Source organism: Ceratotherium simum, chromosome 6, assembly GCF_057802395.1.
Source record: "Ceratotherium simum simum isolate JZ-2026a chromosome 6, ASM5780239v1, whole genome shotgun sequence".
NCBI classification, from domain to species: domain Eukaryota; kingdom Metazoa; phylum Chordata; class Mammalia; order Perissodactyla; family Rhinocerotidae; genus Ceratotherium; species Ceratotherium simum.
The window spans coordinates 49,112,335-49,138,682 of NC_141905.1; the positions used below are offsets into that span (position 1 = coordinate 49,112,335).

The 26,348-nt window shown below is 34.5% G+C and overlaps 1 protein-coding gene across 2 annotated transcripts in view; it reads right to left on the reverse strand.

The window, feature by feature from the left end:
- The window catches only part of ATAD1 (ATPase family AAA domain containing 1), a 51,224-nt gene that overhangs the window by 4,924 nt on the left and 19,952 nt on the right, over positions 1-26,348 (reverse strand). For both annotated transcript variants that reach the window (XM_014795003.2, XM_087432216.1), the window contains exons 5-8: positions 24,973-25,173; positions 19,119-19,225; positions 13,067-13,156; positions 10,056-10,106 (exon numbers count right to left, since the gene is read on the reverse strand). In XM_014795003.2, coding sequence (XP_014650489.1) covers positions 10,056-10,106; positions 13,067-13,156; positions 19,119-19,225; positions 24,973-25,173 — 449 coding nt within the window. The remainder of the gene's footprint in view (positions 1-10,055; positions 10,107-13,066; positions 13,157-19,118; positions 19,226-24,972; positions 25,174-26,348) is intronic.

Sequence of the window (26,348 nt, forward strand, 5' to 3'; positions counted from 1 at the left end):
GCTGAGGCTGCGTCCCACATACAGCAACTAGAAGGATGTGCAACTATGACATACAACTATCTACTGGGCTTTGGGGGAAAAAAGGAGGAGGACTGGCAATAGATGTTAGCTCAGAGCCGGTCTTCCTCAGCAAAAAAAGAGGAGGATTAGCATGGATGTTAGCTCAGGACTGATCTTCCTCACAAAAAAAAAAAGAAAAGAAAAGAAAAAAGAAAAATCATATTCTTTGATAAAAAGAAAAGTGAACCCATAAGGTACGTGTGGAACAAGCATCAATGAAAAACAAAGAAAATGATAAATATATAGATAAATCTAAATAAGCTTTGACATATAAACAGTAATAATCATCATTTAATTTGGGGTAGAAAAACCATGTAGAACTAAAATGCTAGACAATAAGAACATGTAATACAGAGCGGACGTCTATGTTAAGGCATTCTAAAGTCTTAAATGACAGTATTGGACTTCAGGTATTTTGTAAAAACATTTTAAGGGTATCACTAAAAGATAGAGAATGTGTACTTTCCAAACCAGCAGAGGAAGGGGGAAAAAGGGAAATAAAGAATACAAGAGCAACACTAAAGAACAAGGGGGAGAAAGGGAGCAAAGAAAAAGCATGATACACGGAAAGTATTAAAATAACAAAGAATGAATCCAAATTTATCAGTCATCACCACAAACGCAAACAGACTAGGCTGGTGAAAGGCAAGATTAGACTATAAAAAACCAAAATGTAGCTATTTGAGGTTTATAATAGTCACACTCTGTTGAAAGGGAAAATGAAACAGGCTTGGTGTTACATTTGAAAGGAAAAAACCCAAAAGTTGAAAGTAAAAGATTGAAAAAGGTATACAAGGCAAGAACATCAGATCAATAGATTTTTACTCAAAATGCATAATTTGAAATAGAAATCATTACATAATGATAAGAAATAATCACCAGAAAAATATAACAATTCTGCACTGGTATACATCTAATAACATGGCCTCAAAATATAACATAAAAAATTAACGTAATTTCATAAAGAAATGGAAAAGTCCACTATAATACTGGGCGATTTTAAACTTACGTCTCATACTGATACATCAGAAAATAAGTTCCTAGGGTTAGTTATAGTCAGCACCTGTGATCTAATTAACAATGTACACACATAAAACTTGGCAAACTCAACAAAATGTTGGCAAACCAAATACAGCAATACATTAAAAAGATCATACACCATGATCAAGTGGGATTTATACCAGGGACGCAGGGATGGTTCAACATCCACAAATCAATCAATGTGATATACCACATTAACAAAACAAGGAATAAAAACCACATGGTCATCTCAATAGATGCAGAGAGGGCATCTGACAAGATACAACATCCATTTATGATAAAAACTCTCAACAAAATGGGTATAGAAGGAAAGTACCTCAACATAATAAAGACTATTTATGACAAACCCACAGCCAACATCATGCTCAATGGGGAAAGTCTGAAAGCCATTCCTCTGAGAACAGGAATGAGACAAGGCTGCCCACTCTCACCACTCTTATTCAACATAGTGCTAGAAGTTTTGGCCAGAGCAATTAGGCAAGAAAAAGGAATAAAAGGAATTCAAACAGGCAACGAAGAAGTGAAACTCTCACTATTCGTAGACGACATGATTTAATATATAGAAAACCCTAAAGAATCCATTGGAAAACTATTAGAAATAATCAACAACTACAGCAAAGTCACAGGGTACAAAATTAACCTACAAAAATCAGTTGCATTTCTGTATGCTAATAATGAACTAAGAGAAAGAGAGCTCAAAAAGATAATACCATTTACAGTTGGATCAAAAAGAACAAAACATCTAGGAATAAATCTTACCAAGGAGGTCAAAGACCTATACAATGATAACTATAAGACATTATTGAAAGAAATCCATGATGACATAAAGAAATGGAAAGATATCCCATGCACATGGATTAGAAGAATAAACAGAGTTAAAATGTCTATATTACCTAAAGCAATCTACAGATTCAACGCAATTCCAATCAGAATCCCAATGACATTCCACAGAAATAGAAAAAAGAATACTATAATTCATATGGGGCAACAAAAGACCCCGAATAGCTAAAGCAATCCTAAGAAAAAAGAACAAAGCTGGAAGCACACAATCCCTGACTTCAAAACATACTACAAAGCAATAGTAATCAAAACAGCATGGTACTGGTACAAAAACAGACACACAGATCAATGGAACAGAATTGAAAGCCCAGAAATAAAACCACACATATACGGACAGCTAATTTTCAACAAAGGAGCTAAGAACATACAATGGAGAAAGGAAAGTCTCTTCAACAAACGGTGTTGGGAAAACTGGACAGCCACATGCAAAAGAATGAAGGTGGACCATCTGCTATCGCCATTCACAAAAATTAACTCAAAATGGATCAAAGACCTCAAGGTGAGACCTGAAACTATGAAACTCACAGAAGAAAATATAGGCAACACACTATTTGACATTGGTCATAAAGGAATCTTTTCAGATGCCATGCCTACTCAGACTAGGGAAACTAAAGAAAAAATAAGCAAGTGCGACTTCATCAGATTAAAGAGCTTCTACAAGACAAATGAAACCAGGATCAAAATGAATAAAACTCACCAGCTGGGAGAAAATATTTGCAAAACATATATCTGACAAGGGGTTAATCTCCATAATATATAAAGAACTCACACAACTAAACAACAACAAAAAAAACAACCTGATCAAAAAATTCCAGAGGAAATGAACACACTTATCAAAGAAGATATACAGATGGCCAATAGGCATATGAAAAGATGTTCACATCACTTATCACCAGGAAAATGCAAATCAAAACAACACTAAGATATCACCTCACGTCCGTGAGAATGGCTATAATCACCAAAACAAAAAACAACAAATGTTGGAGAGGATGTGGAGAAAAGGGAACCCTCATACACAGCTGGTGGGAATGCAAACTGGTGCAGCCTCTATGGAAAACGGTATGGAGATTCTCCAAAAAATTAAAAATAGAAATACCCTATGATCCCACTACTGGGGATCTATCCAACGAACCTGAAATCAGCAATCCAAAGAGTCTTATGCACCCCTATGTTCACTGCAGCATTATTCACTATAGCCAAGAAGTGGAAGCAATCCAAGTGTCCCTCGACTGATGAATGGATCAAGAAGATGTGGTATATATATACAATGGAATACTACTCAGCCATAAAAAAAGACAAAACTGTCCTATTTGCAACAACATGGATGGACCTGGAGGATACTATGTTAAGTGAAATAAGCCAGAAAGAGAAAGAGAAATACAGTATGATCTCACTCATATGTGGAATACAAACCAACACATGGACAGAGAAAACTGTATTGTGGTTACCAGGGGCAATGGGGGTGGGGGGTGGGCACAAGGGGTGAAGGTGGACATGTATATGGTGATTGACAAACAATAATGTACAACCAAAATTTCACAATGTTATAAACTATGAAGATATTAAAAAAAAAAACTTGATAAACTGCTTATAGGAATTTGTATAATTTGGATATTAGTCCCTTATTGGTTACAGAGTTGCAAATGCTTCCCCAGTGGCTTGTTCTTTCACTTTGTTCATGTTATCTTGTCATACTTCTAGAAGCCTTAAGTCTGATGATAGTCAGACTCGTCTATTTTTCTTTCCTTTGTAGTTTATACATTTTTGTGTCTGAGGAACTCTTCTTACACGTGTACGTAAGAAATCAGACACATACAAGGATCTAATTTCCCTACTGTTTGTAATAATGAAACAGTAAAAATAACCTACACCTACACATGTATTATGTATCTAACCACACATATTCATGGAACTGATACACAGCACCAACTTCAGAACAGAAGACTACCAATGATGGTGACTTGGGGGAGATATGAAGAAAAATATGTTAAGATCGCCTGTTAAATCTGGGTGGTGGATATAAGGTTATTTGTGTATATGTCTCAAATATTTCATAAATTTAAAAAATTACTTAAAGAGACCTTCCAAATTATACTCTGAGATGTTAAAAATTAGTTCTCCTGCCTAAAACAATCAACACCTCCACCCTAACCCGTGACCACTCCTTTGCTGGGCCACACTATATTCTAACCACTCACAAATCTTGCGCATGACGGGGTGATAAAATTACAAAGATGAACAAAACAAGTATGAGAAAAGAAGGAAAAGGAGAGGATTCCAGTCACTGGAGGAGCAAGAAAAAGAGAAGATTCCAGTCACTGAGGGAGCAAGATTACTCCATACCATAATAGTTGCACACCATAATGGTTAAGAGAAAGGCTCCATCACTACTTTGCTATGTGAACTTGGGCAACTTAGTACATAACTTCTCTGGGTTTCAGTTTCTTCAACTGTAAAATAGTACTAATAGGTACTCTTTAGATGAACTAAAGATTAAATAAAACAATGTATATTTCACCACAATGCTTGGCACATCTAAAAGTAGCCCTTTTTATAAGATAACTATTAGATAAACGATGAAGTAATGAGAATTATTTTCATTAGGCAACTCGCAAGTTAAAAAAGGTTTTGAGTACTGGGAGCAATATTGGAATAAATTAACAGACTTCTAAAATAGCTTGAAAGAAGAGCACTTATTTGTGTGCAGTTATTTATTATATCTACATTGACTCTATACTCCTATGGTACTATAAGCATTTTACATGTATCATTTAATTTACATTCTCAAAATGATTCTGAGATTGTTGGCATTATGTCCAATTTCCAAGTGAGAAAAAAAGAGGCATAGAGATGCTAAACAATATTTGTCCAAGGTCACACAGCAGGGAATGGTCAAGCCAGAATGTGTGACCCTCAGGTATATCTCCAAAGCCCAACTTGTTAACTATTCCTGCTATGTTATAGAAAATCATAAACTCAAGTTAGTTTGTATAGAGAAAAAAAACCCATTTCCTTACTGTAGAGTCAAACATGATGCTTGTATAAGGTATAAATTTTATTAGTTCTAATTCTTTTTATACTTAAAACTTTAAGCTAAACCACTACATTATCTTTTATGAGTGAGTTGTGTTAAGGAGCTATCAATAAAGAATTGTGAAAGACTGGAAAAGAGTATCATTTCAAAATCTTCATTCTTTTCTTCAGAGAAGAAAAACTCATAAAATATAAAGACTGGTAGTCTATTTGCATCAAAAACTCTAATTCTGCTCTGCAATGTATAAACACGATGGTGTTCATTTTATTAAATAAATGTGCGTGCTCCTGATTTGAGACATCTTTTAACAAAATTACATTAACTTATTTCAGATTCTATTGAAGTAACAATATGTCTTCAGCATATAAATACCAGCTAGTGGGAAATGAGATGTTCCCATGTCAGCAATTACCCAGAGAGCATTCATATTTTGCATCATAAAATTGATTAAGACTAGTCCTTTGTGCTTTCGTGAACAAGAAACAGAATGCTAAAAATTCCCTGTACCCATGACAAATGTAATTCTAAAGGAATTTCCAAAGATACTCTTGTTTAAAAAGGCAGAATAATGAGATCAAAGTTTAAATTAGACATAATGAGTAGTTTCTTAAATTTAAATGTGCAAACTTAAGACAGCCATACTTTACACAGGCTATTATGAGACAAAGAGCTTAAATCTCATCATTTATATTCATCATCTGTATGTAAATCATCTATATCTACATTAGACCACATACATGTGGTTCAAAAATGTTAACTTCCAGCCATGTAATACCCTCCTTCATTAAAATTTTTTTTAATTAAATAATTGTTATTAGTTGACTTGTCTCTGCAAAACTGTCAGCAACTACCTTCTAATATCTGTTAAATTTCTAGCCACATCATAGCCACCCTAATTCAAAAGAACTTGTGAAATTATTTTATCCACTTTTTCTTCTTCTTTGAACTGTTCACTAATGCCTATCCTTGTTAAAGGTTTATCAATGAAACGTGGGTTTTTTTGTGTAAGAAAATATAATAATGTTTTTTTTTAAGTATTTTATCTAAAGAGTACTACAACTCACAATGTTTTTTTGAAAGCAGTTAACAAATATTCAATTAAAAGGCAAAAAGTAATTTGTTGATTTCTCACTCATCTAAGACAGGAGTTCCTTACCTAGAATACATGGAGGGTCTTAGGAATTTCTCTGAAACTGTACCAAACATTTCATGTATATATGTAGTTTTTTAAGGAGAGACTACATAGCTTTTATCTCTTTATTAAAGGGCTCTATGATCCCCAAAATGGTTAGTAGTAAGTGATCTAATCTCTGTAATTTGCTAGGTTCTTTAAACTTTTGCAAAACAGCATATATGTTTTTTTGATATTTTTTAAAGAAATAAATAAACAGAACACTACTAAAAGATACAAGAGAAGACCTGAACAACCAGAAAGACATACATGCTTTTGGGTAGAAAGATTCAACATCAAAAAGATCTTAATTCTCTTGAAGTATGATCCACCAAAAACACTACTGTTTGTTTTTTCTTGAATAAAACAAATTAATTCTAAAATTCATATGGAAAAGTGAGCAAAAATAACCAGGAAACTTTGGGCTGGGGGATAACAAAGGGTGCCTAGCCCGACTTGCTATTAAAACTTATGAAGCCTCAATAATTAAAGTAGTGTGGTGCTGGTGCATAAAGATATAAAAGACCAATCACCTGAATTCCAAGTCCAGAAACACAGTCAGTACATACGAGAATTCAGTATATAATAAAGGAGGCATCTCTAACGAGAAAAAGAAAGACTATTCAATAAATGGTGTTGGGACAACTAGGTATCCATCTGGAAAACCAAAAGCAAAGTTTGCTTCATGTCTCACATTATATATCTGGATATATACCAAATATAGCAAAGATTTAAATGTATAACATAAAACCATAAAGGACATCCAGATATTATGTATCTCCTAATAGAAGAAGATAATTTTACTTAAGTAGCAGTCGTATTTCCCCTCCCTGCCAACCTGAACCTGAATCTCACCCAGTCTCTTGATCCAACTACCAATTTTAGAGAAACTACTCCCTGTGCAATCAGCAAAATACAGACTATGGAAAAATCTGGACAAACTCAACCTGGTTTTTTCAACAAATAAATTGGAAGGGAGTGGGAGGAAGGCAAAGAGAGATGAAAGAAGAATCTATAGCCTATAGATTAAAAGAGATTTAAAAACTATCAAATAATTGTAAATTATGAACTTTATATGGATCTCAAGTCAAACAAATACATGGTTAAAAGAAAACGACATTTAGGGGCTGGCCTAGTGGCGTAGTGGTTAAGTTCTCACGCTCTGCTTCGGTGGCCTACGGTTTGCAGGTTTGGATCGCGGGTGCAGACCTAACACACTGCTTATCAAGCCATGCTGTGGACACATCCCACATACAAAATAGAGGAAGATGGGCACTGATGCTAGCTCAGGGACAATCTTCCTCAAGCAAAAAGAGGAAGATTGGCAACAGATTTTAGCTCAGGGACAAACTTCCTCACAAAAAATAAAAATAAAAAAAACCAGGGGCTGGCCTGGTGGTGCAAGCAGTTAAGTGGGTGCGCTCCATTGCGGCGGCCCGGGATTCAACGGTTCAGATCCCGGATGTGCACCAACGCACTGCTTGTCAAGCCATGCTGCAGCGGGGTCCCATATAAAGTAGAGGAAAATGGGCAGGGATGTTACAGGGCCAATCTTCCTCAGCAAAAAGAGGAAGACTGGCATCAGATGTTAGCTCAGGGCTGACCTTCCTCACACACACAAAAAATAAATAAATAAATAAAATCTGAAAAAAAAATAAATAAATAAAACAAAACAAAAAACCCCTCCAACATTTAGGAGACAATTGGAAATTTGAACAGACTAGATATTCAATGATAATAATGAAATATGGCCAATTTTTTGTTAGGTATAATAATAGTAATGAGGTTAGGTTAAAAAATCAAAGAATTCTGTCTTTTAGAGATAAAACTAAAATATTTACAGATGAGATATGATGGGAAAACACAGGAGGTGGGGAAACAGACAGAGTATGGATGGAGCAGAATTAGCCATGGGGTTGATGGTGATGCAGAGAAGGAGGAAAACCACTGAAATACAAGTATCCCTCACCATGGGAATCCATTTGGTTTCTCAGTTTGGACAGCAAGTTCAAATAGTGAGTTTAGGTATGAAGTTTAGGATAATAAGGAATACTACACTATTAAAATATACTTGGTCATAGAGTTTTTGGGGAAAAAAGAAGAACTGAAAATTTCTTTATAAATGTGGGAGTGGAAAAGCCTTTTTAAATCTGGATTCAAAACCCAGAAGCCATAAAGGAAAAAAAACACCCTTGTAATATCAAAAGCCAAACTGGGGGGCCGGCCCAGTGGCATAGTGGTTAAGATTGCGCATTCTGCTTTAGTGGCCTGGGGTTCGTCAGTTCGGATCCTGGGCGCGGACCTACTCACCACTCATCAAGCCATGCTGAGGTGGTGTCCCACATGGGAGAGCTACAAAGGTACAACTATGATACACAACTATGTACTGGGGCTTTGGGAAGAAAAAAAGAAAAAAAGAAGAAGATTGGCAACAGATGTTAGCACAGGGTCAATCTTCCTTAAAAAAAAAAAAGCCAAACTGGGAAAAATATTTTCAAATCATATAGACAAAGGGCAAATCTCCCTAATACGTTAGAGCTTCTACAAATCTATAAGAAAAAGAAGATTGCAGTGGAAAATGGGCAAAGAGTATGAATAGTTATTTCACAGAAGAAAATTCAAGTGGCTCTTAAACATATAATGATCACTTCATACCTAAAGAATGCAAATTAAAACTACAGTGAGTTACCATTTTCTACCTATCATGTTGGTACAAAGTACCATAACATTCTATTGGCAAGGCTATAGGGAAAGAGGCATACTAACATTGCTGGTATAAGAGTAAACTGACACAATTTTGCGGTAGCTACCAAAATTATAAATATCTAGCAATCCCTCTTCTGGAAAATTCACCCTACTAATATTCCTTCACAAGTGTGAAATGACATATGTGCAAGGTTATTCAATGCAGCATTTTATAATCGTGCAAGACCAGAATCAACCCAGATGTTCCTCAGTATGGCACTGATTAAACAAATTAGGGTATATCCATACAATGGAATCTTATGCACTGTAAAGAAAAAAAAAAAAGGGAACAGAATAAGGAAACTATATGCTAACATGGAAAGATCTCCAAGACAGGTGAAAAAAGCAATGCACAGAACAGTGTACACAGCTTATTAATATGGTTTATGTAGAAAAGGGGAGAGGAGTAACAATATATTTTAATTTGCTTGTATATGCATAATGCCATCTGGAAGGACACAGAAGAAACATAGGGGAAGGAGTGAAACTTTTTGTATACCATTTAATATATATATTTTAATTTTTGAAACATCTGACTATATTACATATTTAAAAAAACCTTAAACACAAAAGCTCTTGAAGATTTTGATTATCATACTTTTTTTGGGGGGATGAGGAAGATTGTCCCTGAGCTAACATCTGTGCCAATCTTCCTCTATTTTGTACATGGGATGCCGCCACAGCATGGCTTGATGAGCAGTGTGTAGGTCCATGCCCAGGATGGAACCCGTGAACTCCAGGCCACCGAAGCGGAGCACGTGAACCCAACAACCATGTAACCGGGCCGCCTCTGATTATCATACTTTTTAAAATCTAAATTCCAACTTCAAAAAGTAGTGCAATTAAATAAAAAAAAAATTCCCCATACTTCTGTACAAAAATAAGCATATCTTACATAACTGGAAAACAGTCTGAAAAATATTAAAGCAGCTTTTACTCTGAAGATATAAAAACACATGGCTTTTTACAAAGCAGATTATCTTTAATTAGTTCAAATATACCACAGTTATTGAGTTAACATGAGCAGCCAAGAATTTTACAGTAATTCACATCAAATTCAAAGCTACATTATTCTCAGGTTCCTTTTTCGTTTCTCTCTAAAATGAATTTATGAACATAAACATCATATTTATAGGATGGGAAAAACTGTAATTTTCTACTTACATTTTCATTTTTCAAGATGAGTTTCAGGATTGCTTCTCTTTGTTTCAGAGCCTAAAATGAGGATAATTTCCAGTTAGTATTTTTTAAAAACCAAGGATCAACTAGTTTTCCTAATATTTCTTCCTTCCCTTGTAAACTACCTGACAATACCTACAGGAAATGAAAGAAACTCTAACAGAGGTCATGGAAACTACTGGCTAAAGCAAGTAGATTCTAGACTCTAGAGTAATCATTTGTGGTTGTCCCAGTGAACTATCTTCTTCTTCTGAATCCCCAGTGCCTAGCAGAATGTCTGGGAAATAACATGCCCTTAAATGTTTCTTGAGAAAGTAAGTGAATTCCTATGACTACCAAGGTCTTTCCTCTACAGCTCTGCAAATCTTTTCTTCATTTAGGAAACTTCTAAAAACTCACTACTGCCATAAAATTTTACCAGTAAGTGGAAAAGATGGCAACAATACCCCTTCAGGTCCTCCATTTAAAATACAACTTCTATGTTCACTAATTTACATTAGTGAACTTTTATTTAGTGCTGATAGTATATTTGCCTACATGTTTGCATGCTTTTTCCCCCAGGGATGCTTCATATTATTATACCAGAGAATAGAAGCTATTATAGAATAGCTTAAATATACAGTAAATATAAATGCTTTTTAAAATTATTATGGCTGAATGCATCTTTTTGCCCACAACCACTGAAAAAACAGAACTGGTTACAATGAGTATCAAATCAAATGACCTGAAAAACAAAACCAAACCCTGCTGTTTCTGTAATTCAAGTGTGTTAAGTATGAAGGTTAATTTGGTATGTTATGTAATCACCAATAACTACTTTTTGTTAATAAACATCTAACTTGGAGAGGAGTTTTAAGGTAAGGTTAATCATACACTTTGACGTCATAGTTAGGCAACAAGAAAAAAAATACCCCATAGAGTGTGCGTGTGAGTATTTGCTCAACAGAATGAAAAGGGGATAATAAAATCCCAGTTTCTATATTAACAGTATACAATTTATAACAAATCTGATAAAATCTGTTACAACCCATTTTGATAACTCACACAATTAGTATATTAAACTTACAATTTGAGTAAAGGCTACTTTCCATGCTGTTGTATTCTGTGTTCTATTCTACCATACATCGAAAATCTTTGTTTTCTATTGGACTACAGGCAGAGATTCTATCAAGGTAATCTCCGCCTTCAGAACCACTGAGGTAAACTAATTTTTAAAACAAATGTTCCGATATCTTGCTAACGAAATTGAAATCCTTGAGCAAAGCATACAAAGTCCATCTAAACCCGACAGCAGTCTACCTTTTGCACCTCATCTCCATCTATTTCCCAGATGCCCTAACTGAACTACCCCCAGAAGTCACCATTAAAAGTGAGCTTCCACATCTTTGTTCATTCTGGCAGGAAAGCCTTTCCTTGTCTTATCTATCAAATTCCTACCACCCTTCAAGGCCCAGCTGGATTTTATAAATTTCACTAACTCCTCAGACAGAATTATTAGTTTTCATCATCACCTCAGCTTCTCACAATTCTTTAAATATACCTTTGTAAAGTACATTTTACATTATTTATTTATGTATTTGGCCCCCTGCAACACAATTCTTTGAGGACAGGGGCCATGCTCCATTCACCAGAGCCTAGCATGTGTCTGACACATACTAATGCTCAATAAATATTAGTCATGCTAAATAAATTTTATAGACTCTTACTCATCAAGTTAAAAAATCTCTCCATCGATTTACCAGGTAAATTTTCTAATAGAATGGTTAAGTATATGCATATCCCCAGAGGAAGTGGAGGTTGTAGCTGCAGCAAACAGCTGATCACAGTAATTTTATAGAGGCCACAACCATCAATTTTAGAAAACCATGTTTACTGCAACAAAGTGATCTGATAAGTTGCAGAATATAAAATGGGACAAATGATTTTTAGTCAGAGATGGTAAATGATATTACCATATTTTTATTTCAAAATTAAAAAGGCATGACATGGGCTGGCCTGGTGGTATAGTGGTTAAGTTCACGTGCTGCGCTTTGGCAGCCCAGATCCTGGATATGGACCTACTCACTGCTCATCAAGCCATGCTGGGGCAGGCATCTCACATACAAAGTAAAGGACGATGGGCACAGATGTTAACCCAGGGCCAATCTTCCTCAGCAAAAAGAGGAGGAACGGCAACAGATGTTAGCTCAGGGCTAATCTTTCTCACAAAACAAAACAAAACGAAACCCAAAAACCAAAAAAAGGCATGACACTAAAAGTTCCTCTACATAGCTATACATGTAACATGCTGATTGTACGGAGCATATCTTCTATTACCAACCTGGTTTTCTTTTTCTTTCTTCTCCCATCTAAAGGCAGACAAAATTCAAGATTTGAGGGTTTTGTGCAAAAATTATAGAGTATCAATAGGTTATAATCATCTACTTGAGGATTCTTCTTAAGTAACAAAAAAGAATGCTAGAAAGAAAATAGAACTTGTTCAACATCACCCTCACATTCGCATTCTTAAAGTGTAATCTCTTAGCTACTGGTTAACTATTAATTCTGTCTGAGGAAAACACCGATTACAACTGCCAATAATTAATCAAATAAATCCCAGTTGTTCTTCCTGTTGGGCCTTTTGAACAGAACCTCAATCTCCCTAATTTCATCCTATGCTAAACCAGAGCTATAATTTAGGTTTTCTTATGTGTCTTCCATAGATGACTTGCTACATTCTAAAGAAAATCACTAAAGTGGCTAGGCAAACTTAAGGTAATTATATACTTTGAAGAGAAGCAAATAACATTGATCTTAGGAAAAAAAAAAAAGAAATAAAAAAAGTGAGGAAGAGAGCAGAAAGGACAAAAACAATCATGGAGTGTCCTGCTCTATTCCTTCCTCGCCTGTCATAAATGAGTCCTATTAAAAACAACATTCTCTTCTTGAGCTCATAGGTAAAGACCTGTAAAAAAGTGAATATTTAACTGTTCATAATATCAATCAAAAACACCTACAGGCTGGTTGATATGAAATCTCGTAGGCATTCTTCTCATTATAGCCGAGTCCAGATCCTGAGGACGATTAGTAGCTCCCATCACTATAACCTAAATACACAAAGAAAATACAAGGTATTAAATCTACCAATAATACTCCTCTTAGGTTGTTATTACTAGGGCTTAGAAGATATAAAAAAATTAATGGCATTTAAATCTTCTATAATAAATCTGATTTTAATCCAGTATTATTCAAATATTTATAGATACAAATTGAAGTTAATCCTAAATAGATCAAATGATAGCAAAGCTGGTAAGACTGATGCATTTCACTAGACTTCTAGTAACTAAAATAACTTACTGTTCAGTTACTGAAGAATTATGTAAAAATTTTTAAACTATTGTATTTTGCAAAATATGGTTGCTTAAATGGCTACACGGCCATTTATGTTACAGCTTGGGAGTATATATGGGGGTATTTTTCAAGTCCTTTAATAATAATATTAAGGAGAGAATCATTTCCCTTAAGTCTGAGGATTCTGGTAATAGTAATATTATATCATGTACTTTTTCCTCTAGATTTCCCATCATCATCTCATGGGACTATCAGCACTGTAGGTGATATCTTCTTAATGCTAATAAAACCTTAAGCAATCCAACTCTAAACAAGAGCAACAGAATAAAAACAAACATCAAATTGCTGGGTAGAATTAAAAAAAAAAAAGAAAAAGAACAAGAAAAAAAAATGCTGGTGACCTTGCCAACTTCTGGGTCTATGTCACTTATTTATAAAGGATGTAGAGATGAAAAATCAACATGAATAAAGACAAAGATATACAAAAGAAGTTAATTTCTGAAGGGCTTCAATGTTACCATTACTGTTAATAATGCTATCCACAATGAAATGTATTGGAAATCTATGGAAACTTTTACTTTTTTAATATTATTTTATTTCAGCCTAAGAGGTCTTAGATTTCTGAAATAATCTAAAATCTGACTCCAGAACATTTTGAAAGATCCATTCAATCTTATATTCTACTTCTACTCTTATATTTAAAGACATTCAGCAGCCAAATTACTTTCAATTAACTGTGAGAGGTTGCCACCTACAGGGAAAAAGTATAAATACAAATATAAATTTGAGAAATGTTGGCTCCACAGTATAACACAATTTTTTATTTGGGTGAAGTGGTCCTAAAATCAAAATATTAAATGCTCTTACCTATTTTTTTGACTTTCTATAACTCTATAAAGTTAGTAAGAAAGGAAAAATTTCTATGAAAGGTAAAACAGTCTTAAAAGTGATCAAACGAATCACATAAGATAAAGGATGAGTATAAGTAAGCACATTTTGAGATCGAGTATATTAAGTGTTAAAACAGAGGTTCTAAGTTGATATGAAGTTTGCTGAAGCCTGACCATATTAGGTTGCAGAGAATCATAAAAGGCATTGTGGTTAAGGCAATACCTGAAAAAAACTGAAAAATGGTCTGTATTTTGAGAAACATTCTAGGTAAACAAATAGCCTAAAACAAAATAAACAAAACAAAAAAACCAAGTATGGAAGCTAGAATGCTAAAAATTAGGATCAAGGAATCCAAATACAAATACGTATAGGATAATAACAGATATTCAAAATGAAAAAGTGAGAGTGATTGAAATCACTTGTAGTTTCACTTAAAGAAGTAAATTTTCGGGCTAGCCTGGCGGCGTAGTGGTTAAGATCACGTGCTCCACTTTGGCGGCCTGGGGTTCGGGGGTTCGGATCCCAAGCGTGGACCTACACACCACTTATCAAGGCATGCTGTGGCGGCATCCCACATAAAGTAGAGGAAGATGGGCCTGGATGTTAGCCCAGGGCCAGTCTTCCTCAGCAAAAAGAGGAGGATTGGCAATGGATGTTAAGCTCAGGGCGAACATTCCTCACCAAAAAAAAAAAAAAAAAAAAAAAAAAAAAAAAAAGCAGCAATTTTATTTTTTGGTGAGGAAGGTTCACCCTGAGCTAACATCTGTGCCAATCTCCTCTATTTTGTATGTGAGTTGCTACCACAGCATGGCTGATGAGTGGTGTAGATTTGCGCCTGGGATCTGAACCTGCAAACCCGGGCCGCTGAAGCGGAGCACGCTGAACTTAACCACTAGGCCACAGGGCCGGTCCCCAAAAGAAGAAAATTTTAAGGAGTTATTTTAAAAGGCAAAAACAGATTAACTTTCACACATATATTAATTCTATTTAGTGCAAATGAGCTAAAATTCAAAATGGGAAGCAACAGTAATTTTTTAGTACTTAAGCAGCAAAATTAATGCACCTTTTAGGTAACAGTTAAAACTTTAAAAAATTTTTAAAACAAAATATGAGGAAACTTTTTATCATTTCACATTTTAAATAATCAGATCTAATTTTATGCCTCAGAACTTGAACTATGTCAATGAATAGCTTAAAAACACTGTTAGTTTTTATGTCTCATATCTTCATCTCAAGATGAGGAATATGTCATCAGATAACTTGGATTTCCAGCAGTGGTGATGGGTTTAATTGGGTTATTCAACTATTTTTGTTTCCTTTGGGGCCATATCATACTTACAGGAAAGCTAGCTGGGATACTGGGCTTCATACATAGTCATAGAACAGACAATTTTAGAGAAAAGCTAACTGGTTCATAGGAAAGGAGAATATGGCTAAAACTATTATTCAAATTAGTAATATCAATTTTAACCCCGTCAGCACAAAAAAAGGTTAAGAAAATTGTTAATGGTGTTTAATAAAAAAGTAACATATTTATTTGCTCCCTCAAATAAAAACTTGTCATAATGAAAATCGTAAATACTATTAATGTAATCAGGAATTACGGTTCTGAAAACTCAGTTTTAAATTGTGCTGCATCATGGGGCCAGCCCCATGGTTAAGTGCGAGCGCTCCGCTGCTGGCGGCCCGGGTTCAGATCCCGGGCGCACACCGACACACTGCTTCTCCGGCCATGCTGAGGCCGTGTCCCACATACAGAAACTAGAAGGATGTGCAGCTATGACATACAACTATCTACTGGGGCTTTGGGGGAAAAAAATAAATAAATAAAATTTAAAAAAAACCAAAAAACAAACAAACAAAAAAAAACAAAAGCAGTCCTTCCCAAGAAAGGACCGTCATAAAAAAAAAATAATAATAAATAAATAAATAAATTGTGCTGCATCAGAGCCATGGTGTGGGGCTCTAGATGAAGTGGCTCTAGAGTATACTTTATCCAATTGTCTCAATTTCTTTGGCTTTAAACAGTTGACTATTATACTCTGACAGGATGTAATATAATATTAAACTATTTTCTCTTACATGGGCTAACTATTCAATTGTCTAAGTGCTTTAAATATTGTTGCTTAGGAGGATAATTAGTTTTTGGAAACCTGTAACCTACTCCCATTGAATAGATTAATCAGAACCAATTATTAATAAAAACCGTTTCTATTAATGTCACCTAAATTGATCGATGTTGCGCTTTTTTCGATAATCATCCAACAAACACTAAAGGCAACTTGATGAAATTATACTTTCATAAAGGTGATGTAGAAGGACATGGCTTAATTTTATTCTTGAGAATGATGTGGTTCAGACTTTCAATTTACAGTAAAGTGGTGGACGTAGGTGATCCTTAAACCCTCTGGCTACAAAACATATAAAAATAATAAAGTCTAAAAAAATTCAAATAAATTAATCAACAAATCTGCAAAAAAGTAAAGGAATTAAGCTGAAGCCAAGAGTCAAGCTTATGCATAAAGGAGGTAAGCAAGGGTATAAGTTGACCACATACCATATAGACATGTACATATCTTAGCGAGTGGGGTGTACACTAGACACCATACAGGCCAGAAAGCTTGATTAGAGACCACTCTACATAAAACCAGGACTCATGAAGTACTACAGCCTGAGAAAACTGGTGAAATATTAGAAAATCCATTCAACAGAGTCAAGCCTTGTTTCTTGGATAGACATAAAAACACATAAACACACATGAAATTCCTGAGATTTCATTCTTCATGGCCAGCTAACATGGATCTCGGACCTGAATTTACCTATTTCTGTTAGGAAAAAAATCTGGCAGAAGATAAATACAAAATCTCCTTAGGGCAACAGGCCTTCAACATAGATTCCAAAAATTCACAAAGTTCTACACCAAATATGATTTTTCCCATGAAGTCATAAAACACACAAGGAAATAGCCACTATAAACTCAAATGACAGAACCAGATTATCAGGAGTCATATGTTAGAATTATTGAATAAAGACCATAAAATTAATATGTTAACATATTTAAAGGAATAAATGAGAAATAAAAAAAAAAATCATAGAGCAAATACTTATTTAGTAAATATATACCAAGCACTATTATAAGCACTTTATTCAGATTAATTCTTTAAAACCCTACAATTCTGAGGTGGATACTATCCTTCCCTTTTTATAGATATTACCTGCTCTACACAGATAGAGTGATTATATAATTTGGCCAAGGTCCCACAGCTAGTTGACACCAGGGCTTCGGTTTTCTAATCCAATTGGAAACACGAGTTGATGCGCAAAAGCCCATCACAAGTGACCTAGCAGACTTGAAAAAGAATCTAAAATAATTTATAGAATTGAAAAATACAATAACAGAAACAAAAAGCTCAATGAAAGGGTTAAAGAGCAGAAGAGAGTCAACTGAACCTAGAATTAGCAAACTGAAAGAGACAAAGAAATTACCCAGAATGTAGCATAAAGAGACAGAAAATATGAAAGAGAAGTTAAAACATATGGAATATATAAATAAGGTACACCCAATTGGCATTCCATAAGGAGATCACATGGAGAATGGAGAAGAAACAATATTTGAAGAAATGATGGTTGAATTTTTTAGAAGTAATGAAAGATGTAATTCCAAATATATTATGTTCTTAAAAAAGGGCAAAAACAGATAACAAAATAGAAAATACCTACTAAAATTAAAACAATAAAAGAACACTGTTAACTTTCCAAAACTCTTCCATGAGATATAAATAGGTGATTCATGAAAAAAATAAAAAACAGAAAAATGGTTCTAGAACTTTCATTTCCAGCAATATGGCAGAAAAACAAACATGCTGGACAAAATTTTTTAAAAATTTCTTTTAAAATACATCATTGATCCGGTAAGAAAATATAGAATCTTCAGAGGTGAAGAACTAAGTGAAAACAGGATCTCAAAGAGGTAAACTAAACAATATAGCTGGCTTTCTCTTTGGGTGTATACCAAGGGACCTGAGTTTTAGTTTCACAGCCTTGCCAGGGGAAGAGACAAAGCCTAGGATAGAAGCCTGTCTTGTATAAAATTGGGATCCTAGGGGTCGGCCTGGTGGAGTAGCGGTTGGGTTCACATGCTCCGCTTCGGCAGCCCAGGGTTCGCAGGTTCAGATCCCAAGCGTGGACCTACACATAGCTTGTCAAGCCATACTGTGGCAGCATCCCATATAAACTAGAGGAAGATGGGCATGGATGTTAGCCCAGGGCCAATCTTCCTCAGCAAAAAGAGAAGGATTGACATCGGATGTTAGCTCAGGGCTAATCATCCTTACAAAAAAAAAAAAAAATTGGGATCCTAAAGGAAGGTACATGTGACAGGAAGTGGGAAAATGTGTAAGTTTCAGCAACTAACAAAAACGATAAAATGAAAATAAGGTAAGTGACATAAGAACTGAGAGTAAAGACCATAAGGATTTTGGTAAGAGTCAAAAGAAACATGTACAGAATACCCACGGCCACTAGTCACTTCCTCTTCTTTGGCATAATGGTTCTGAAAATTCCAAGGAGAGGCTTTTATTCTCTTTCCTCTCTTCTGTTGCATTTGTTTCAGGTGCTTAGGCAATCTATTACATTTTGTTAATTATGAGGCTCTCAAAATGGGTGAAAATGTATACAAACCATATTCTTTCAAATCCCCATCACTTAATGATAAGTATAATTATGAAAAAAACTTTTGTAAAAAAGTCTAACAAGTAGCCCAGCAAATTTTCTATTACCACCACCAACACCAATACCACAAGTTTAAGGAAGATTTCTTTTAAATACCTGGCAGCTATGATCAGTATCCAGCCCATCCCAGAGACTCATAAACTGAGCTTTCATCATAGCAGTAGCTTCATGGTCAGAACTTGAACGGTTTCGTAGAAAGGAGTCTAAAAGGAAATATCCTTAACCTTAGAATTAACAATGAATTATTCACTCTTTATATAATTTCAAATCATTAATCAAAAGCTGACAACTTTACGAAAGATTACAAGCAAAAGGGTTCAACTATGCCTTTTTACACATTATTCTGATGTAACAATTTTTGCAAATTATTGGGCAAATTCATAGACAATCGATTCAAAATCTTCCTTTCTTTCCTAAAAATACATTCATGCCAAAAAAAAAAATACATTCATACCAATATATATAAAAGAAATGAAGGATAAGGTACTGAAAGGCTGCAAAAGGATCAAGCAGTGTCTGGGAGGAAAGTCTGTATGCTTTGCTCCAACTTTCCAGGTTATTTGCATCCTATGTATTCTTAATTATGGGGCTGCATCCTTTTCCCTCACATACTTTTCCTGGTAAAAAATTAAAATGACACTGGAAAATGTCAAAACACTATTAAGTGCGAAAATGTAGGATAGAAAACAGTCTAAAACACACATGCTAGCATGCACATATATACGTTATATATGGTAAAAAAGCCTTTAAGGAAATACACGAAAACGCTATTAACTTTGAGTCTCTCTCAGTGATAGACTTAAGGACAATTTAAATTTTCTCTTGAATTATTTTCTGTCTTTCAAATTATCTATAATGAACATAAAATGCTTTTAAAAAGGAGGAAAACATTTTTCTTCTAGAATGAAAAAACTGAAAGGTGGTACATCCTAAGAATGAAAAAAAGACAGTAAAAATAAATCCTAGATTTTGTAATACAATCAATCCTATTTGAAATGTTGTCTTATGTCCCTTCAAATCACTGGCATTTCTGAGTAACTTTCACATTTCAGCACTGAAACTCCAACTTGAAGTCTGTCAACAGGGTGTCTGAGAATTCAACTCAATTCTGACACTATCTACACAGAGATAGCATCAGATTCCAACAGGGTAAGGATTCCATCCTACAAGACTACCCCCCACCCCGCCCTCCACTTCAGATCCCAACAGCAAGCTCAGGTCAACTGAATGCATCAAATATTTATTTCTTATAAATTACAAAATCTGATTAATAGTGCTGGAACAATTGGACATGCATATGCAAAAAAATAGATCTAGACACAGACCTTATAACTTTCACAAAAATTAACTCGAAATGGATCACAGAACTAAATGTAAAACATGAAACTATAAACTTCTAGAAGATAATATGGGAGAAAATCTAGGTGACCTTAAGTTTGGTGATGACTTTTTACATACAACACCAAAAGCACAATCCATCATAGAAAAAATGGATGTTGGACTTTATTAAAATTAAAAATCCTGCCCTGTGGAAGACACTTAAGATAAAAGACAAGCCACAGACTGGGAAAAAATATTTACAAAACACGTACCTGATAAGGAACTTGTATCCAAACTATACAAACAACTCTTAAAATTCAACAAGAAAACAACCCAATTAAAAAATGGGCAAAAGATCTGAATAGACACCTCACCAAAGAAGATATACAGATGGCAAATAAGCATATGAAAAATGCTCAACATGTTATTAGGGAACAGCAAAAATCCAAAAAACTGATAATACCAAGTGCTGGAGAGAATGCAGAGCAATAGGACCTCTCATTTATTTCTGGTGGAACTGCAAAACGGTATAGCCACTTTGGAAGACATTTTGGTAGTTTCTTGCAAAGCTAAACATAGTTTTATCACATGATCCAGCAATTGTGCTCCTAGATATTTACCCAACTGAGCTGAAAACTTATGTCCACACAAAATCCTGCATATCACTGTCGTGAGTAGCTCTTTCATAATTGCCTGAATCTGGAAGCAACCAATATGTCCTTCAATAGAGGAATGGATAAACATATTGTGGTACAAAGATACAATGGAATATTATTCAGTAATAAAAAGAAATGAGCTACCAAGCCACAAAAAGGCATGGAAGAACCTTAAATGCATATCGCTAAGTGACAGAAGCTAGTCTGAAAAGGCTACATACTGTATGATTCTAACTATATGACATTCTATAAAAGACAAAACTATAGAGACAGTAAAAAGATCAGTGGCTGCCAGGAGTTCAGGAGGGAGGGAGGGATGAATAGGTGAAGCACAGGAGATTTTTAGGATGGTGAAACTATTCTGTATGATGCCGTAATGGTAGATACATGAGATTATACATTTGTCAAAGCCCACAGAACTATACAACACCAAGAATGAACCTTAATATAAACATGGACTTTAGTTATTAATAATGTATCAATACTGGTTTATAACTGTAGCAAACGTATCACACTAATGCAAAATAATGATAATAGGGGAAACTGTTTATGGGGGAGTATATGGGAATTCTGTATTTTCCGTTCAATTCTTCTGTAACCTCAAAACTGTTCCAAAAAAAAAAGTCTAGTAATTAAAAAAAAAAGCAACATCTGAGATTGCAAGACAGAAAGGAAAAAAATCCCAGAAATTCAGGAAAAAAGGGAGATGAAAATATGAGTGGTAAGAACTTGAGATGATTATGCTGCTGTTTGCGTGTGTCTGTGTACAAAACAGGTATGCATCAAAAGGTTCTGCTTTTGTGTTAATATTCATGCTGAAGCCAAGATTCTCAAAAGGATGTACACTCACAGAAAGTTCAGATAAGAAACAAATTCTGCTCACCACTATAGGGAGTTAAAGAAGCTTGTCTGTCTTGGCCTGGGCTCTGGGGGGAAATATGTCCATCCTGAAAAAGAAAAAACCAGGCCCAGAGGGGCTCTCTCTCAGGCTTAAAGTCTAAATTTGTACTGTCATTCAATCTAGGAACATCCAAGTTGAGAAATTATCATAGAAATTGGTCCTGAGTGATCAGACCCCAGAGGTTCTAAGTTGAAGATGGAAAAACTACTCTGGATCTTCTTAGGCAACACAGATTTCTCATATAAAAACAAACTGGAAGCCATCTAATGTTAGAAGTGACATAAGGAAACAAATTACTATGAAAGAGAATTAATTACATAAGAGAGAAGCAGAATTTCAGACAACAGAACAGTCCAAAAAACTATATAAAAATAGTATGTTTAAACTTTTGAAGATATAAAAGGGACTGAAATTCTAACAAAAGAGCAAGCTACAGTAAAAAAAGATAAATTTGAAAAAGAACAAATAAAACTTCTAAAGTTCAAATAAAATCAACAGAATACAAACCCAATGGTTGGTTGTGAGATTAAATACAGACAAGCAAAGAATTGCTTTTTATAACTTACAGATTGATTTTTGAGTTGCACCATTACATATCAACAAAAAATTTAAAATGCTGTCAATTAAAATTATAATACTAAAAGAAGAAAAAACTCTGCCAATTAAGTTATAACATGCTATCCCAATTTCAGGTATGTTATAATGTTAAAAAAACAAAATAACAACATGTATTAGAACTGATGAAACATGGTAGAGAACCAGATGATAAAACTGTGAAAATGACTCAAAATTAAGTAGAGAGTTGACGAATGTATGTTTTTTTAATAAAATGAAAGCCATATAGCATTAAAAAATATATAGTGGCTGAGAAATTTTCCAGAATTAACGAAAGCCATGAATCCTTAGATTAAAAACCACAGAAAGTCCTAGCAGGATAAATAAAAATAAATACAGAACTAGACAAACCATAATCTAATCCGAGAACAAGATAAAAATATAACAGCAATTAGAGAGAAAAGATAGATTACTTACAAAGAAATATTAGCTTATAAGCAGAATTCTCAAAAGCAACAAGAAAGATTGGAAGACAATGGACTTGTAGCTTCAAAATGCTGAAGGAAAATAATTCTGTATCATTTAAGAGTGAAGATAGAATCAACACATTTTCATCCAAAGACAGAATTCACTGTATCCATGATCTTTGCTGAAAGAACTCTGACATGTTTCAGAAACAAGGAAATTAAATCCAGAAGAGGCAGGTCCAAGAAGCAATAGAGAGCAAAAACCCTGGCAAACATGGGTCTCTAAAAAAGCACTGCCAGTATAAAAATAACAACTAACACGGAGGGTATGAAATAAGAGAAAATGTTAACAACAACACGTTAAGAGATAAGGGGAATGATTAGTATTCAAGAGTGCTCCCTGTATTATTCGGGAGGAGGGCGGAAATGATTAGCCTATACTTTCAAGACAAGCAGGTATGCTACATGTTTCACTAAAAGGAAAAGAATATATAACCTATAAACCTGTAGCAGGGAAAAGGAAATAAAAAAAGCAAAAAAGTCCACTAGATTGGTAAATAAAAAGCACACAGTAATGTGGTAGAAATAAACCTATCAGCTATCAAAACAAAGGCAAACTAACCATACTTCCTGGTTAAAAGAGTCTTAGATTAAAATTTTTAAAAATCCAGATATATGCTCTTTTGTGCAAAATGCACACCAAAATCCAAAATAGTTGGAGTAAATTGATGAGAAAGATACACAAGGCAACAAGTAACCAAAGTACTATATATCTATACCTATCTATTTCTATATAGCCTTTCATATTACATATAATTTTAATAGTATGATTAATTCAAAGCTATAGTTTTAATTACTATAGCTTTATTATATATATATAACTTATTATACCAGGAACAGAAAAAAAATATTGATGATCCATAAAATATAGAAAAAGTCCACTAATATAAAAAGTCATGACATACAGAGAAAGATGATCTATTTTGTAAACTGGCTGTCCATATGGCAAAGCTATATATTTAAAGAATAATGAGAATATTTATGGGGGTAGTCAAGTAAACCGGACACAAAAAGTATAAATCATAAAGGAAAAAGACTGATAAATGTAACTATACACATTTAAAACATTTTTTTTTAATTTATTTTTCCCCCAAAGCCCCAGTAGATAGTTGTATGTCATAGTTGCACATCCTTCTAGCTGCTATATGCAGGACACGGCTTCAGCATGGCCTGAGAAGCGGTGCATTGGTGTGCGCCTGGGATCCCAACCCGGGATCCGAACCCCGGCCGCCAGCATCGGAGTGTGTGCACTTAACCGCTAAGCCACGGGGCCGGCCCAAACTATACACATTTAAATTTAAGTCTCTGTAAAAGAAACTATCATAAAGCGAAAAGACAAGCCAGTCTAGAAAATATTTGCAATCACAATAAATATCAACAAAGAATTACCATGAAAAATGCAAATAACTTCAAAGAAAAACTGGTGATTTACAAGTAAGGAAACCCAGATGACTAATCAATACGTTAAAAGATGCCCAAATTTACTAGTAAGCAGGGAAACACAAAGTAAAACAATGGTGAGATAATTCATGCTCTTTAAATTGGCAAAAATTAACTGTAATGTCTCAAAAAATAAATTTTAGGGAGTATGTAGGGAAACACACTATACACTGGTGAGAGTGAAAACAGGTATAACCATTTTGAAGAACTGGTAATCCCAGTGAGGTTGAAGATGGAGACATCACACAACCCAATGGTTCAACTTCTAGGTATCTACCCTGGACAAATATATGTGCATGAGGAAACATGTACATGGAAATCCACTGCATACTGTATGAAATAGGGAAAAGAGAGAAAAACTATCAAGTAGGGGAATGAATAGACTATGGTTCATCATACAACATGAAAATTATACACAGCATATTAAGATGCTGGTTATCTCTTTTGTTTTATTAATTTGGCCTAATAAATGTTAAAAACGAAATCTGGTCGTCTAAATACCATGCTTAAAAATGGTGTTTTAAAATGCTCACATAGAAAACATAGCATACCTATTTCATCTATAAATATGATGGAAGGCTGTAGCTTTATGGCAAGGGAGAAAACAGCAGCAGCCAATTTCTGAGATTCTCCATACCACTTATCTGTCAGTGTCGAAGGCTGAAGGTTAATAAATCGACAGCCTGCTTCTTTAGCTGTGGCCTTGGCAATCAACGTTTTACCACAGCCTGGAGGCCCATAGAGAAGAACACCTGCAAATTAACATGTTATTTTATTATTTCCTTTAAGAGAATGAGATATTTGCTTCAGTTTACGTGATAATCAACATCATAATTCTGCCCACACTAAAATTTTTCCCAATATTCACTTTTGTTTTTATTAATCGTTTTTTATAGCAGAAAAGGAAGGCACCATATTCTAAGTTCAGTGTCAGTGATGATATGTATTTGGGATTATAGCACCCTTGTGCCTCCTCCCTTCATCAAAAGGTCCAGTTTAGGATACTAAAGACAATCATCTTGACATCCAAACTCATACTACTCAGTCAATGGTTGACAAAATCATCTAACACCCTCCACCGTCACAAGCCAATGGAGCACTATAGTACACTGACAATAGCACAGAGAAAACTGACAACTTCAAAACAATCTAGCAAACACTGTTTTGCTGTCACTCAGAGACTTAAGTTTTAAGGTAATCAATATATAAGGGATCTAAACAAGTTGGAGTCTTAAGCATTATGGGAATCACCACCAACTGTTTTTCAACTAAAATGAGGTATCTTTTTCTAAGTTAATATAATACTAAAGTTATGGCCCTGTCTATAAATCATCTACAGATAGGCCTGACAAAAATTGTAATCTGTAGATTTCTTTAAATATTTTCTTAATTCAGAGCTTCTCAACTTTTCTCATGTTAATAGCACTTAAAGAATGACAATATCTATAGGCAGCATACTGGGTAAAACAGACAGGATTTGGAGGTATTCAAAATATTCTTATTATGTAATATAAATAAAATACAAAATATGAGGGAAGAAAAATACACCCATGCGTTGCTTAATGACGGGATACATTCTGAGAAATGTGTTGTTAGGCAATTTTGTCAGGCAATTTTGTCATTGTGTGAACATCACAGAATATATTTACACAAACCTAGATGATATAGCCTACTACACACCTAGGCTATATATACTAATCTTATGGGACCACTGCCATATATGCAGTCCATCACTGACCAAAACATCATTATGCAGTACATACTGTAAATATTTTATATAAAATTTCCCTCACAAAAATTTTCATTTTTTTTAAAAGTGAGAACCTTGAGCTTGATTCCATAAACCTAATAAATTTTTTTCACATCAAGCACTTCAAAATAATGTTCAAACTTTTCCTTAAGCACATAGATTTTTCTAGCGGTCTTA